The sequence below is a fragment of the Ictidomys tridecemlineatus genome, chromosome 5, assembly GCF_052094955.1.
Source record: "Ictidomys tridecemlineatus isolate mIctTri1 chromosome 5, mIctTri1.hap1, whole genome shotgun sequence".
Lineage (NCBI taxonomy): Eukaryota > Metazoa > Chordata > Mammalia > Rodentia > Sciuridae > Ictidomys > Ictidomys tridecemlineatus.
In genome coordinates, this window is record NC_135481.1 from 39,978,773 (window position 1) to 39,992,436 (window position 13,664).

The window sequence follows — 13,664 nt, forward strand, 5'->3', positions numbered from 1 at the left end:
AAAGTAGTTTGGAGAAATATGGCTAAACTGCCTCACCTAAATTTCTTAATCTCAGAAGTAATTCTTACTTCAGAGAAATGCTAATAATTAGAGATTTCAATTAAAATGATCTATTGTGTTAGTAACTCCTGAAAGTCTTAGCCTAAGAGAAAAACTCTGATGTTTGAAAATCTGTCAGCCAAAGGAAGCAACCTGAGAAATGTGGGACTATATAGTTTATTGGAGACGAAACATTAAATGTTTATGAGATGGAGGCTGATGTGATCTACAGCAAGCCTAATTAAATTTGTGTGTTATATAGTTCACTGTCCTGTAATATTCATTTCTCCAATTCGGACTAGGAAGGCACTTCATAATTGCTAGGTTTTGAAAAAAAATTACAATTTTATTATTGCCACCCTCTTGTCTCTTTTTCCATGATGGAAATGATAAAAGGAACAGAAGAACACATTGCTCTGAAGCTAAAGGAAAATGTTATCAAAAGAACTCTGATTAAAACTCTGTTATATTTTGGTAATGATTGTTTATATATAGACAGTTCCATAGTGCTTCATCCACATATGTAAATAAGTTCCTTTTTTTTCTAGTTCTAACAACTTTACATTGAAAAACAAATACTAATTAGTTGTTTTTTTAAATAAAAACATATCATTGAACATTAAAATTGAATTAGTTTAGCTTTTATAAAAACACTTTGTAGGAAATTTAGGCATGTTTTAAAAACTAGACTCATTGTGAGAAAACAAAATAAATTATTCACTACTTGATGATTTAATAAAAAAATTCTCCCGTTGTAAATATGCTTCCCAATGAAGGGATTAACTAAGGTGAATTTGTCTAATGAATACCAGTGAGAATAAGAGACCAAGGTAACTTGCCTTCCTGATTTCCCCAGGTTATTAAAGTTAGGGAGCTTGTGTTGTCAGTTCATGAATCTGAAAGTCTCTGAATTAAAGACAGTCTTGGTTCCCAAGCCAACCATCTCTATCGTGGTCTTAATTTGCCCAAACAGTTGCTGTGAGTATTGCAGCCCTGTGTATGCAGAGCCCTATACTGTCCAGGCTGCTTTCAGTCAGTGAAGGTTAAATGTCCAGTTCATAGACCACTCAGATGTTTGGTTCTTCTTCTACCTGCTGCCTATGCCCTGGCAATTCTTTTGCTTATTTGTATCTCCTTAAAGAGAAATGGCATAAAGACTCTGAAAGAAAGCAAATTCCATCTAGATAATATGGCTATCTTTTAACTCTGGCAAGAGTATTCATGGGATGAAAAATCAAAGTCAACTGTCAAAATTATCAAGCAAATCTTACACCAATTAGTAGTTATATCAATATGGCTAAGAAAAGATAATGTACATTTAGGAAGTAGATCCCCAAAACTTGATTTTAATATAAGCAATTCAAATTCTGAATTGCAGAGCTAGCTTTACTCCAAAAAGCTATCCATAGACAAAACTGCTAAATAAGACACAAAAAAATAAAGTAATTTTCCTGGCCAGGTACAACATTCCAAGCAAGAAAATGCCAAATCAATGGATATCAACTTAAGAAAATGAGATTTGGTCATTAAACATCAGAAGCATCAGAACCATTTTGTTACACATTTTATTAGTATTAGAAGCACACGATTTAAAATTCTGATAATATTGAAACCTTTTATGTTTCAAAAAGCTTAAATATTTGATGACAAATTTAAGTTACCTTTATGACCAATTTAGAATTTTACTTATGCTAACAGTATTTCCAACAGCACAGTTTTACTTCCGTTTTATGTTAGGGGAAACCTGAACAACTTCTCATTCTAGTCATGAGGAATGGGAGCTAGAATGACCAACAGCCTGCTTGACAGCCTTCTTTGGACTATGCTGATGTAGACAACATGGTATCTAGTCCACCCTGTTTCCTCACAATCAGCTTTCGTCATAACAAAAATTTAAATTAACTTAGCTAGTTTACTCACCAATACATTTCCCTTTGTGCACCATGAGCTGATCAGGACTACCCACGCAGAAGTATAGGATTTCACAAGAGCCAGGAGAATCTTCACTACTACATAAAGAATACTGACGTTCTCGCCTTAAAAATAAATTTGGACAATGATTTTTTTCTTTAAATTAGGATTAGCACAGGACATTCCTGTTCCTGTGTTCTTCTGCTTAGCCCAGTCACACTCCAATATCTGTGTTTTGGGAATGGAGCTGAAGGGGATAATGAGAAAGCTGTTCAACTCCCCTACTTCCCACCACTGCCTTCTCCTCATGGACTCTATAAAGCCCCTGTTCTCAGTTTGTGCTGACCAATATGTGGCTATTTAAATTTAAATTAAATAAAAATTCAGTTCAAGTGTAGTCACTGCATTTAAGTACTCAATCACAACATGTGGATAGTGGCTACAATATCAAGTAGTACAGATGCAGAATATTTCTAGTGATTAAGATTAGTTCCACATCTCTTCATTCCCATGCACATATAACAGGGGGTTTTAGAGCCCTCACATATTCCAGGTTCCTACTGGGTCCCAACCATTGAATGCTTATTCATTCTCTCATTTGTGTTTGGTAGATACTCCTTGTTATTTCCTTCTATAACTTCTCCAAAATACTCAAAATCCAACCTCTCCTTTTTTTTTAACTTTATTTTTTATTTCTTTATTTTCCTACCTTTCCCCCACTAGATGAGGAACAATAGCTGAGAAGCTACATTATAAAAACAACAACAACCAAAAAAAAAAAAAAAATTGAGGGAGAGGGTTGCACTGAAGAAGTAAGGGAGAAAGCTCTTGATAGTCACAAGTTACATAAGAAATGCTTTGATAAAATCTTACAGTATTGTGATTTGCATTTCTCTAATTACTAGAGATGTTGACATTTTTTCATGTATTTATTGATCCGTTGTATATCTTCTTCAAAGAAGTGTCTGTTTAGCTCCTTAGCCCATTTATCGATTGAGTTGTTTTGTGTTTGGTGTTAAGTTTTTTGAGTTCTTTATAGATCTTGGAGACTAGTGCTCCATCTGATGTGGTTATGACAAAAAAAAATTTGCTCCTAAAATGTAGGCTCTCTCTTCACCTCATTGATCGTTTCTTTTGCTGAGAAGAAGCTTTTTAGTTTGAATCCATCCCATTTATCAATTCTTGACTTTATTTCTTATGCTTTAGGAGTCTTGTTAAGGAAATTGGGGCCTATTCCTACATGAAAATTTGGGCCTACTTTTTCCTCTATTAGGCACAGGGTCTCTGGTCTAATTCCTAGGTCCCTGATCCACTTTGAGTTGAACAGCAGTTATCAAGAATACAAACAACAGTAAGTGTTGGCAAGGATGTGGGGGAAAAGGCACCCACCCAACCCCTACATTAGTGATAAGATTATGTATTGTGACACAAGTCTTTTATACCACATATTCTAAATACCAGGGAATAAGAACACATTGTAATTCTGTTTAAATTTTGGCTTTTGAAATTATTTGCGTAAACAGGAAGTACACTGACATTTATGGAAAAAAGAATAAATGCAAAGATTCAAAATGATATGCTAAACTACACAAATTATCCAGAAGCCCCTCAACATTGGCTCTGTCCCCTTCAACAGATGGTGACAAGATCCATTTTAGTCTAGGCCATCTCAATGCCCTTTAGTTGACAGTGTGCAAATACTTGATTTTAAGGTGTTTTAGAATATTAACCACCCTATTATGACTGATTCTCACAAACACAGTGTTAGGAGTGTTACAAAAAAAAATAATTAGAATTAAGGGAAAAGAGGAGAAAATTTAAAAAGTGAAAGTGTCAACAAAATGACAAATGTGGTATATGCCAAATGAGACAGACAACAGAAATAATTCTGGAGGTTAAAAAATACATCTAGAGTATGAAAAGAAGGTTTTCATCCAAAAAGCTCTGTATATATTGGATGCTTCTATTGTCTACTGAGACTCATCCACAAGTAAAATGTCTTCTCAATGTCATCAGAATCACACCTCTACTGCAAACAAATGGTGGTTAGAAGTGAGGACACTGATGTCCTCGTCAATGGTCTATTCTGGATATGGAATATCCATGGGATTTGCAATATTACTAGAAATATCACTCATGTTGTCAGCTTTGCCAACCAGCAGTACCCAATGTACTAAGGAAAGAGTGTTTAAAACAAAATTGCTAAATGATACTAAACATGTCTTATAAAGGATAGAGAAGTTAATATAATTCAATTTTAGAAGACTAAATTAATATCTAGGACCTTGATAACAACAACAACACCCTAAGAAAACTGAAAAGGAAAAAAGCAGACAATTGACAGAAAGAGAAGCTGCAAATTGTCAAGTGCCAATCCTTCAGAATCTGGCTGCCATCCAAGAGACTGCTCTACCCACACAATCAGAGTGTGGAGGTACTACAGTCTGGATCTGAGAGGTCCCCCACAGGTCCCTGTGGCTTGGGAGATGGTAGAACCTTTAACATAAGGCCCAGTAGGAGGTCTTCAGGAGGGGACAGTGGGAACATGGCCCCTTCCTTTTCCTTTTATGACCCAGCCATGAGCTGCTCCACCAGACACTTCCTGCCATGATGCATTGCCTTGCAATTGGTCCCAAAGCAATGGAGACTGAAATCTCCAAAAGTGAGCCAAATTAAACTTTTCCTCCTTATAAGTTGATGATCTTAGGAATTTTGTTCCAGTAATAGAAAGCTGACAATGTAAGAGGTTGGGATGGAAAGGAGAACCAACTCTGAAACAGGGACTGCAGCAGTCTAAACTTCCTTCAAAACTCACCAAGTAGCTAGAAAAACCTCTAGCTATTCAGGGTCTTTGTAGAAAAAAAAAGAATTCATGATATTGAGGTGAATCAGTCTGTGTCTGCTGGGAACCAAATTGAGAAACAGTAAGCAATGGAGGAACATGGGTTTGGAGAGATGTACAAAGAATCCCCTCACCTCCACTATATTCCTTATGTTAGTGGTTTCCCAACCTTTTGAGGGGGGCGAGTGGAGAAAATCCTATGTCTTTTTTTTTTTTTTTGTAGGCTGGGAGCTCAAGTTCATATTTATTTATAGTCAACTGGTATATTGTTAGAAACAAGCAACCTATGAGCTGAATATAGCCCATAACCCAAAATTTATGTTTTTCTTAGCCTTCATGATATTTAAAAACCAAGACCTTTCTTGTCAGTCTACAGTTTGGCATATTTTGGTAAGGATGAGTCTGTCTATATTCTTGTTCCCACAGCCCCCAGTCTACCTTGTTCCTTAGCTGCCTGGCTCCTGGAGGCACTCGAGTTCAAGTCCCTGGGTTGGAGGGTGGGCTGCAGGGAGAGCCGGAGAGACCACGTCCACTCCCTTGACTAAGACGTGGCACTTGTCTCCAGCAGGAGACTGCTGTCCCTGAGCTCAGTTGCCTCTTCGGGAGGGGTTCCTCATCTAGGACGCTGACCATGGTCCCTGAGGCTTCAACTGAAAAGGAACTGACTCCAGCTTGAGAGACCGTCAGTCTTCTTCTGTTTCTTCTTTTTGGTGCTCTGGTCAGTGCTGATTCTCCTTCTCTCCTCCCCAAGTTGCTGCCGCCTCCTCTTCTTACCTCTGTTCTCTATTTCCTCAGTCCTGCCCTTGTCACATTCGCAGCTTATATCCGAGACCTCCTCCTCTTTCCTGCACTGCTGTCTCTTCTTGCTTCTGTTACCGAAGGGCAAGCTTCCTGCTTTCCCGGCTGCACCCTCTAGAGCAGTCTCCTCTCCGTCCCCATCAGCCATGCTCAAGTCCTCCTCATGCGGCTGCCTTTTCTTGTCTCTGCGGCAGGAGTCCCTGTGTGCTCTGCTCATCACCTCCTTTCTCCCAACACTACTTGCAGGATCCTTCCCTCTTCCTTCTCCACCCAACACCCCCGTCTCTTCCTCCTCCTCCTCCCCTTCACGGTGCTGTCTCTTCTTCTTCTTCAAAGAAGAGACCATGGGCTTGCTCTCTCTCCCGGGTTCCTCGAGCCCACTGGGCCCCACGGCCTCGTCCTCTCTACTCTCTACGGCTGTTCCCCCTCTTTCATCTGAGACCTCCTCCTCTTGATGTCGTCTTTTCTTCTTTTTGCTTTTCCTGGTGCTGTGCTCAGAGTGTTCTGGGAGCTCCTCATCCATACTCTGCTCAGTTGCTCTAGGCTCTTTCTGTTTCCTTTTCTTTTTTGGGGGGTTGAGGGGCTGGCTTTCAGACTGTGGCTGCGAGGCCTCAGAGACATCACTACCACCCCTCTTCCTTTGTGGAAGCCTCCCAGGAATACATAGCCTAGGCAGGAATTTGCCAGCCCCCAACTTGCTCCTTGCAGAGTAACAGGTGTGGGGGCCTGCATACTTCAACCTGGCAGAAGGTGGACTGCAGCTGCTGGAAGCAAGCAACCTCGGGTTCATAGCTTCACGAACTTCTGATACAGCATGTTCGGCTTGGGACGATGATGAGTGGTCTCCTTGGAAAGGCGTCTTATCTGCACTCCGTCCTGCCCAGTTTCTTCTACCAAGTTGGCTGCAATCTTGTTGAAAAGCTCATTCCACCAGTGGTTTGTAAACTCCCTGGCAGGATCGTGTCCCACCCCATGAGTATCTTGCTTCAGAGTCACCTTGATGGCCTGAGTGATGCCATTCTCCTTCAGACCTAGTCCTTTGCCTTGAGTCCATCCATGCTTTAGCAGTTGCTCCTCAGCAAACTTCATCCCATGACTCTTGACCTCTGGGGTGATGCTCATAGTGGGCAAAGAGGCTTGCCTTTCACCAGAGGAGGAGAAATGACATCATCCCTCCTTGAGAGGTGCTCTCTGCGGAAACATGTACCACGCCTGACTCGGGCGCCACCATCTTCTGAAATCCCATGTCTTATACCCTTAGTTGTTTCTTCTCAGAACAGATGATTTTCTAGCAGTTACCATACTTGGCTTTAGAACAGGGAAAACAAACTAGGAGATAACCTGATTTTGTTTGATGGTAGAAATGTGGGCAAGGACTGAGGAGAACTAGGTCTATACTTTACAAAAGATAACAACCCTGAACTATCCACTTCAAAATGGTTAATATTATATCATTTGAATTTTACCTTAATTTTTTTTTTTAAAAAAAGCAAATCCTCAATCCTTCATGACTTGAAGAACACAGAAAATAAAGTTCTTTAACAAAAACAAAGATTCAGCAGTGAAGAGCTGGGTCAAGGAGCCAGGTCCCCAATGATTAGGCCTTTAAGTCCTTGCCACCATGTTTTTTCATGCATGTTTTTCTTTTCTCTCTTTCTTTTGCTTTAAGAAGTAGAAATTTTGTGTTTAACAATTAATTTATTTTGGTATTGGGGATTGAACCAGGGGCACTTTACCACTGAGCTACATCACTAGCCCTTTTTATTTTGAGACAAGGTCTCAAAATTGATTAGGTCTTGATAAATTTCTGAGACTGTCCTTGAACTTGTGATCCTCCTAACTCAGCCTCCTGAGTTCCTGGGATTGCAGGTATTTGCCACCATTCCTGGCAAAACTAATTCTTGACATACCCCACAGATAAAGAAAAGCAGACTTGCTCGGGGTAAAGAGGCTGCAGACACTAAAGGCACAAAAAACACAATCTCTCCTTTCTTTCTATTGTTCTCTTGTGCCCTCCTTCCCTACATCAGGTCATTCATTGAACAACTACTATGATTCTACCAGGCATTGAGGAAGACACCCATGTATCTTTGCTCTCATGAACTTTTCATTCTCCATTACAAAAAGAAAACAAATGAGTGAGAATTTCATCTAGTGGTAAGTGGTACGCAGAAAAACAGGGGTTGGGTGTGTGACTCAGTGGTAGAGAGCTTGCTTAACATGTACAAGGCCCTGGGTTCCATCCCCAGCGTTACAAAACCAAAACCAACCAAACAACAACCATCATCACCTCCTCTAGCCACACTTTACCTGCCTTTGGTTACCACACAGTTAATCCCAAACAAACAAACAAAAAACAGAAAAAGAAAAAAATTAAATAGAGAATCAGATAATAGGTACTAAGCAGAGAAGTAGAGTAGAGGGCAGCTCAGGGGAGGTGTCTCTGAGGAGGTCATACTTCAGGAAAGAACTGAATTAGAAGCAGCAGCCATGCAAAGTGACATAGGAAAAGCGTCCTAGGCAGAGTGACAGGCAGAGGCCCTGAGATGAGAAGGTGCTTGGTGTGCTCAAGGAGTGATGCTGTGAGGCAAGGGAGGGGAGAATGATGGGGAACTAGATGCTAAAACCACTCACTTTTTACTGTGGTTTCCCCAATGTCCATTCTCCACTTGTGGCCAAGAAGAAGAGTCCACAATTGTTTTAGTCAGCCTTTACACTGCTGTGACTAAAAAAATCTGACCAGAACAATTTTAGAGGAGGAACAGTTTATTTGGGAGCTCACAGTTTCAGAGGTCCCAGTCCATAGATAGCCAGCTCCATTCCTCAGGGCTCAAAGTGAGGCAGAACATCATGGCAGAAGAAAATGGCACTTGATGATCAGGAAGCAGAGAGAGAGAATCCACTTGCCACATACAAAATATATGCCCCAAAGGCACGCCCCCAATGCCCACCTCCTCTAGACACACACTACCTGCCTTTGGTTACCACACAGGTAATCCCATCAGGTGATTGATTCACTGATTGGGTTAAGACTCTCACAACCCAGTGATTTCTCCTCTAAACCTAAACCTTCTTGCATCTCATCGTTTCACACATGAGCTTTTGGAAACACCTTACATCCAAACCACAACAACAATGTAAATCAGAAGGTAGTATTTAGTCCTGAGTAACACCTTCAAAGCTGCTCATTTATCTTTGTTGACCCACCCTGGTCAACAAAGCCCTCTGTGACTGCCTGCTTTATCCTTCCTGAACTATTCTCTCCATGCCTACTAATTCTAACCTTACTGTCCTGCTTAATGAGCTTTGAGCACTGTTTTCAATGCTGAGCTGTTCTCCTTCCGATCTTGGTCTGGCTGGCTCCCTCTCACTTTCTAGAACCAGAACCCCCCACTCTAGATCCAAACTTTGTATGTTTTCCTTCAAACATTCTAAAATGGTCATCCAGCTTTTATTCAACACAGGCCTATTTTATTTCTCTGTGTAGCACTAATCCTTATCTGACATTTCTTTTCTGCTTATGGACAGTTTTCAATGAGAATATAAGCTCCACAAAGACAGTCCTTGATCTCGTTTACCAAATCCCAGTACTCAGAAGAGCGCCTGGCACATAGTAAGTGCTCAATAAGCATTTATTGAATGAATCAGTGAAACATGATTCTAGATTTTACTGCTTTTAGTCATAGTCAGTTCAAATATTGCCGCTAACAATTCAGATGACAAAGACATCTCTATTAAGTCTACCATGTGTATTTATTCACAAAAAGACAAAGTGGAACATTTTGCCTATTTCTTTGACTTTCTAAATAATGAGGACCAATGAACAGCAGGTAAGAAAAAGAACCACAAGTATACCATGAAGTAATGTGGTACATCAATGACTTTTTATTTTTTAACCAAAGAAGCATTTAAACTACACTTAAGAAGGATTTGATCTTTTCAGTCAGTAGCTAACACAACTACCAATGCAGAGTCCATGTAGGTACATGCAACAAACTTGCCAAACAGATGAAATAGATGACAACTATTTATTGTCAGTTTTGTTCTTAGATACTCATGGAATGTTGTTCCATCCAAGATACATACCTGCCACTCTAAAGGCATTACATTAAAAGTTGTTGTATCCACGGCAAGAGGAGAGACAATTTCCTGCCTTTTTCTGAATACACTTGCTATCACTGATCTCAAATGCAAGTCTAACCTTGGATCTACTGATCATAGTCAGCCACAAATATAAATATGATTAAACATAAAAAAGTCGTTTTTTCCATATCTAAAAAGACATATTTATAACATTGATTTAATTCTGCTATCTCTAACACAATAAGAATTTGCTAAATATTTCCCAGTGAAATTTTCTGACAATTTTTTATTCACTATTAGAAGCCAGTTGCAAAAATAATCTAATTTGGTAAGGAGTTATAATCTAATTGGTAAGAAGGTATTCCTCAAAAAGATTGTCACCAGAAACAGTATTCAAAACATCTCTAGGTCTGGGGTTGTAGCTCAGTGGCAGAGTGCTTGCTCATATCCGTGAGGCCCTGGGTTCGATCCCAGCACTACATAAAAATTTAAAAAATAAAAATATTGTGTCCATCTACAAATAAAAAAAAAATCTCTAATTCACCCTAATAGTAGGTAGTTAAACATTATCAAAATTATTTCTAAGTTGGTTTTAAAAAAGGACATTAGGGAAAGAACTAAAATGTTTCCTTCTAATAAACAAACTCTAACCTAAAATTTTACATAAATCTTTAGTTTGGTACCTAAAATGTTTCTTTTGATAGAAGCAAAGAGTTGGCTTTAAGTGTTGCTTGGAGACTCACAAGAGATAGTTTAAGAGCTGCAGTACCCTTACTATTTAATGACGTGCTCATCGTCTCAAATTATATGGTTTCTGCATTAAAATTCCTTTCTACTCTCAAGGAAAAACAGGGAAGACTCGACAGCTTAGTGGGAAAGGATGAGAAAGAAGAAGCAGTGTTTTTCATGTGAATTCTGGTAAAAGGGATCAACACAGAAGCCCACTTCAGTAGTGGCAGGGAGGGGGCTCCCTTCTCATTTAACAGGTGTTCTACATCTGTGCCCATTTTGGAGCACTCCCCAAATTTGTGGTTGCACCTAAGGAGTTACACACTGAAACATATACAGAAAGCATACAATTTGAGAGGATGATATTACAGATCGAAGGAAAGATTTAAATCATTTATTATATAATAGACAATTAAAAGTCAAATTGAACAGTACTGAAGGCAGAATTGTGAAGTGTTACAGGCTGTTCTAAGGGGGTTTGAGCTATGAAACTGGTTTCTATCAATACACTTGGAAAGTATTAAATGAAAATTTGGTTTTGTCCAGTTAACTAATATATTTATATAGGCTTTCTCTCCCTCTCTCCCTGCTCCTCCCTAATCTCTCCCTCTCTCTAATCTTAAGGGAAACAGGACTGCCTTTCTTCCCCATTTTAGGCAGATTTATCTGTCCTTGTACACACATCCACTATAGAAACTAAGTAATCCAGATTCTGGGGATGGTACCAGAAGATCTCAGAAATGACTATCTCCCAAATTAACAAATGAATTATAACTTCAACAGAGAACATGTAGAATACAGCCTTTGAAATCACATCTTTAAAAGGCCCCTGTTCCTGCTGAAGGGCAGAATCATAGCCTCTGGGACAGGAGTCCCTGGTATGTCTCCTTTGCTAGCAAAGCAATAAAATTTCTTTTTCTTTTCTTTTCTTTTTTTTTTTTTAAACAACAACAACAACAAAAAAGATTTATAGGCTTAAGAGTCCTATCTGGAAATTTTATCAAAGTTTACCACAAGTTGTTTTGATCCTACAGCTTTCATCCTCCCAGATTAGAATCCCAGGGACTCACCTAGATCTTCCTGAAGAGTTTGTCCGGTGTTTACCATTTCCTACAAAATCAGGAGAGCCTCCATGTAGCAAGGCAGCTGTTCTGTGACCTCCGGGGTCTTTCTTAGAGGTATGGTCTTGGTTTGACAAACTAGCAATTTCCAAACGTTCCTAGAAAAAGAAAAGCATAACCTATTTTAGATGTAAGTCACATGTAGAAAACAAGCATGGTATGGCATTAGCAATTCAGTATGGAATGCAAATTTTATTTAAGCTGAGTGCTTGCAAGTGTAATAAAGCTGAACTCAACTTTTAAAAATTTAATGCCCAAATATGTACTGAGTCAAGATCTGAAGCCCAGGTTATAGTTTCAAGAGAATTTTATAAGTGAAAATGTTTACAATTTTAGAATAAACATAAAAAATTAGGCAGAGGGACAAAAGGAGATGAACAGAAGAAGAGGGGATTCAAAGAGAATGCAGAGTGGCTGACAGGAAGGCAGATCAGACACAGGATGAGAGAGCTGGTGGAAAACAAACATCTTAACTTGTGCTCAGCTTTCTACTTTCACATAGGCAGTACACCTGTTTGTGGGAATAATTACATGAAACAGAAAGGCATTATTAATTCTGTTTGAGAGAATGAGCAAAATTTTCTCTGGACTTCTGTAAACATGTATACCTTGTTCTTTGGGACTGAGCTGGAACAGGGAAAATAAAGAAAAAGCACTTTATCCTTTTTTACCACTGACTTTTAAACCTGTTTTGTCACATCATTCTTTTCCACCATTGAATGAAATCTCTAATACATGCATATTGTTTCCATTCACTCTTCAGTATGAACAAATATTTTCTAGGTATTAAGAATTCCAGTCCGGGTTAATTAACAAAGCTTCAGTCTGCTCTTCCTTGACTCATTTTATAAATTAGTGTAACCCTAAAAGCTTAAATCACTTACAGATGACGTAACTTAAAATTCTGCCACCTATTTGGAGAATCTAAAATATACAATACATTTAACTTTGGGGATTTTTTTTCTAAGCTTTACTACTGATAGAAATATGAAAGGAAAAAAATAACATCAATGGAAATAAAAATGTTTTATGTTTAGCAAAATGTAGATTATCTTAGTGTAGCAGAACTGATAGAGTACCTGCTTAGCCATTTCCTTCCTTTTTTTCTCTTCTTTGATCTCTTCTTTCCTTCTCTGAATCTCATGAAGGATTTCACGCTTCTGAAATAAATAAAAGCACCATCAGACACCAAACTCTAAAATACATACTATGTGTCAATTCTAAAACTATAGAATTCTGACTTGAATTTCAATATACTTAAGCCCTTTTCTTCTAAGAGACCTGAATATAGAGAACTTTAGTACAAAATGCAGGTCCATCAGTTTTGTCTGAGTTCTTAAACAATTAGCTTCCTAGCTGAAGTTTTAAGACTGTGTGAGGAGAGTATTATTTTCCATTCTTTACCTCTTCATGTGGAAGAACTTTCACTATGGCAACGCTGCTGAATTCTCCCATCTCCCCACCTCTTATATCTGCCTATCTGTAGGGTACAAAAACTGTGGCTGTCTCTGCCCTAGGGTCTGGGGCTGGCTTGCCAGAGGTGGGCTGAGCTGTCCTCAATACCAGGCACCACACCCACTGGCCATAGACCTGTACCTGCATTTTTTCATAAGTCTTTTGGTATAAAAAGTGATATTTTGATATCCATTCTTTTTGTTAAAAGAACAAAATTCCAGAGTATAAAAATTCCAGAGTATAAGTATCAAAAGTACCAGGACAGGGCTGGGGGTGTAGCTCAGTGGTAGAGCATTTGCCTAGCATGTGTGAGGCACTGGGTTTGATTCTTAGCACCACATAAAAATAAAGGTCCATTAACAATTAAAAAAATATATTAAAAAAGTACCAAGACACCATAAACTAAAATAGTAATAAGAACTAATAGATAGTTATAGCAGCATACCAAAACAAAACTGTTAGCTAAATATCCACTATCCTCAAATAATATGGAACTGTAAACTTTAAATGATGACCAGGCTACACAATTTAATAGGAGATCATCAGTAAAAAAATAGAGGAACCCACAAAGAGGCAGTGATTACATAAGCTCAGAATGAAGCAGAAAAACAAAAAAAGAGCTAGACACAAGAATCAACAGAAGCAACTGTAAGAAGTAGTACTATCTACAGGGATAAAAAAAGAAC

At 38.8% G+C, this 13,664-nt stretch overlaps 2 protein-coding genes across 10 annotated transcripts in view; both read right to left on the reverse strand.

Annotated features, from left to right (window-relative positions):
• Window positions 1-13,664, reverse strand: part of Eif2ak4 (eukaryotic translation initiation factor 2 alpha kinase 4) — a 103,153-nt gene that overhangs the window by 67,340 nt on the left and 22,149 nt on the right. For 8 of the 9 annotated variants that reach the window (XM_078049835.1, XM_078049836.1, XM_078049834.1 and 5 more), the window contains 3 exons: window positions 12,603-12,683; window positions 11,473-11,621; window positions 1,960-2,075 (listed from right to left, as the gene is read on the reverse strand). In XM_078049835.1, the coding sequence (XP_077905961.1) occupies window positions 1,960-2,075; window positions 11,473-11,621; window positions 12,603-12,683 (346 nt within the window). Of the gene's footprint in view, window positions 1-1,959; window positions 2,076-11,472; window positions 11,622-12,602; window positions 12,684-13,664 lie in introns of those variants that run through there. The other variant, XM_078049841.1, reaches the window with a different exon arrangement.
• LOC144377765 (uncharacterized) lies at window positions 2,084-11,466 on the reverse strand. The gene has a single exon (XM_078049842.1). It carries the CDS (start codon window positions 6,378-6,380, stop codon window positions 5,439-5,441), a length of 942 nt encoding a protein of 313 aa, XP_077905968.1. The 5' UTR covers window positions 6,381-11,466; the 3' UTR covers window positions 2,084-5,438.

Coding starts and splice junctions, on each gene's coding strand:
- LOC144377765 (XM_078049842.1), bottom strand. CDS start 6,380: ATGAACCCGAGGTTGCTTGCTTCCAGCAGCTGCAGTCCACCTTCTGCC.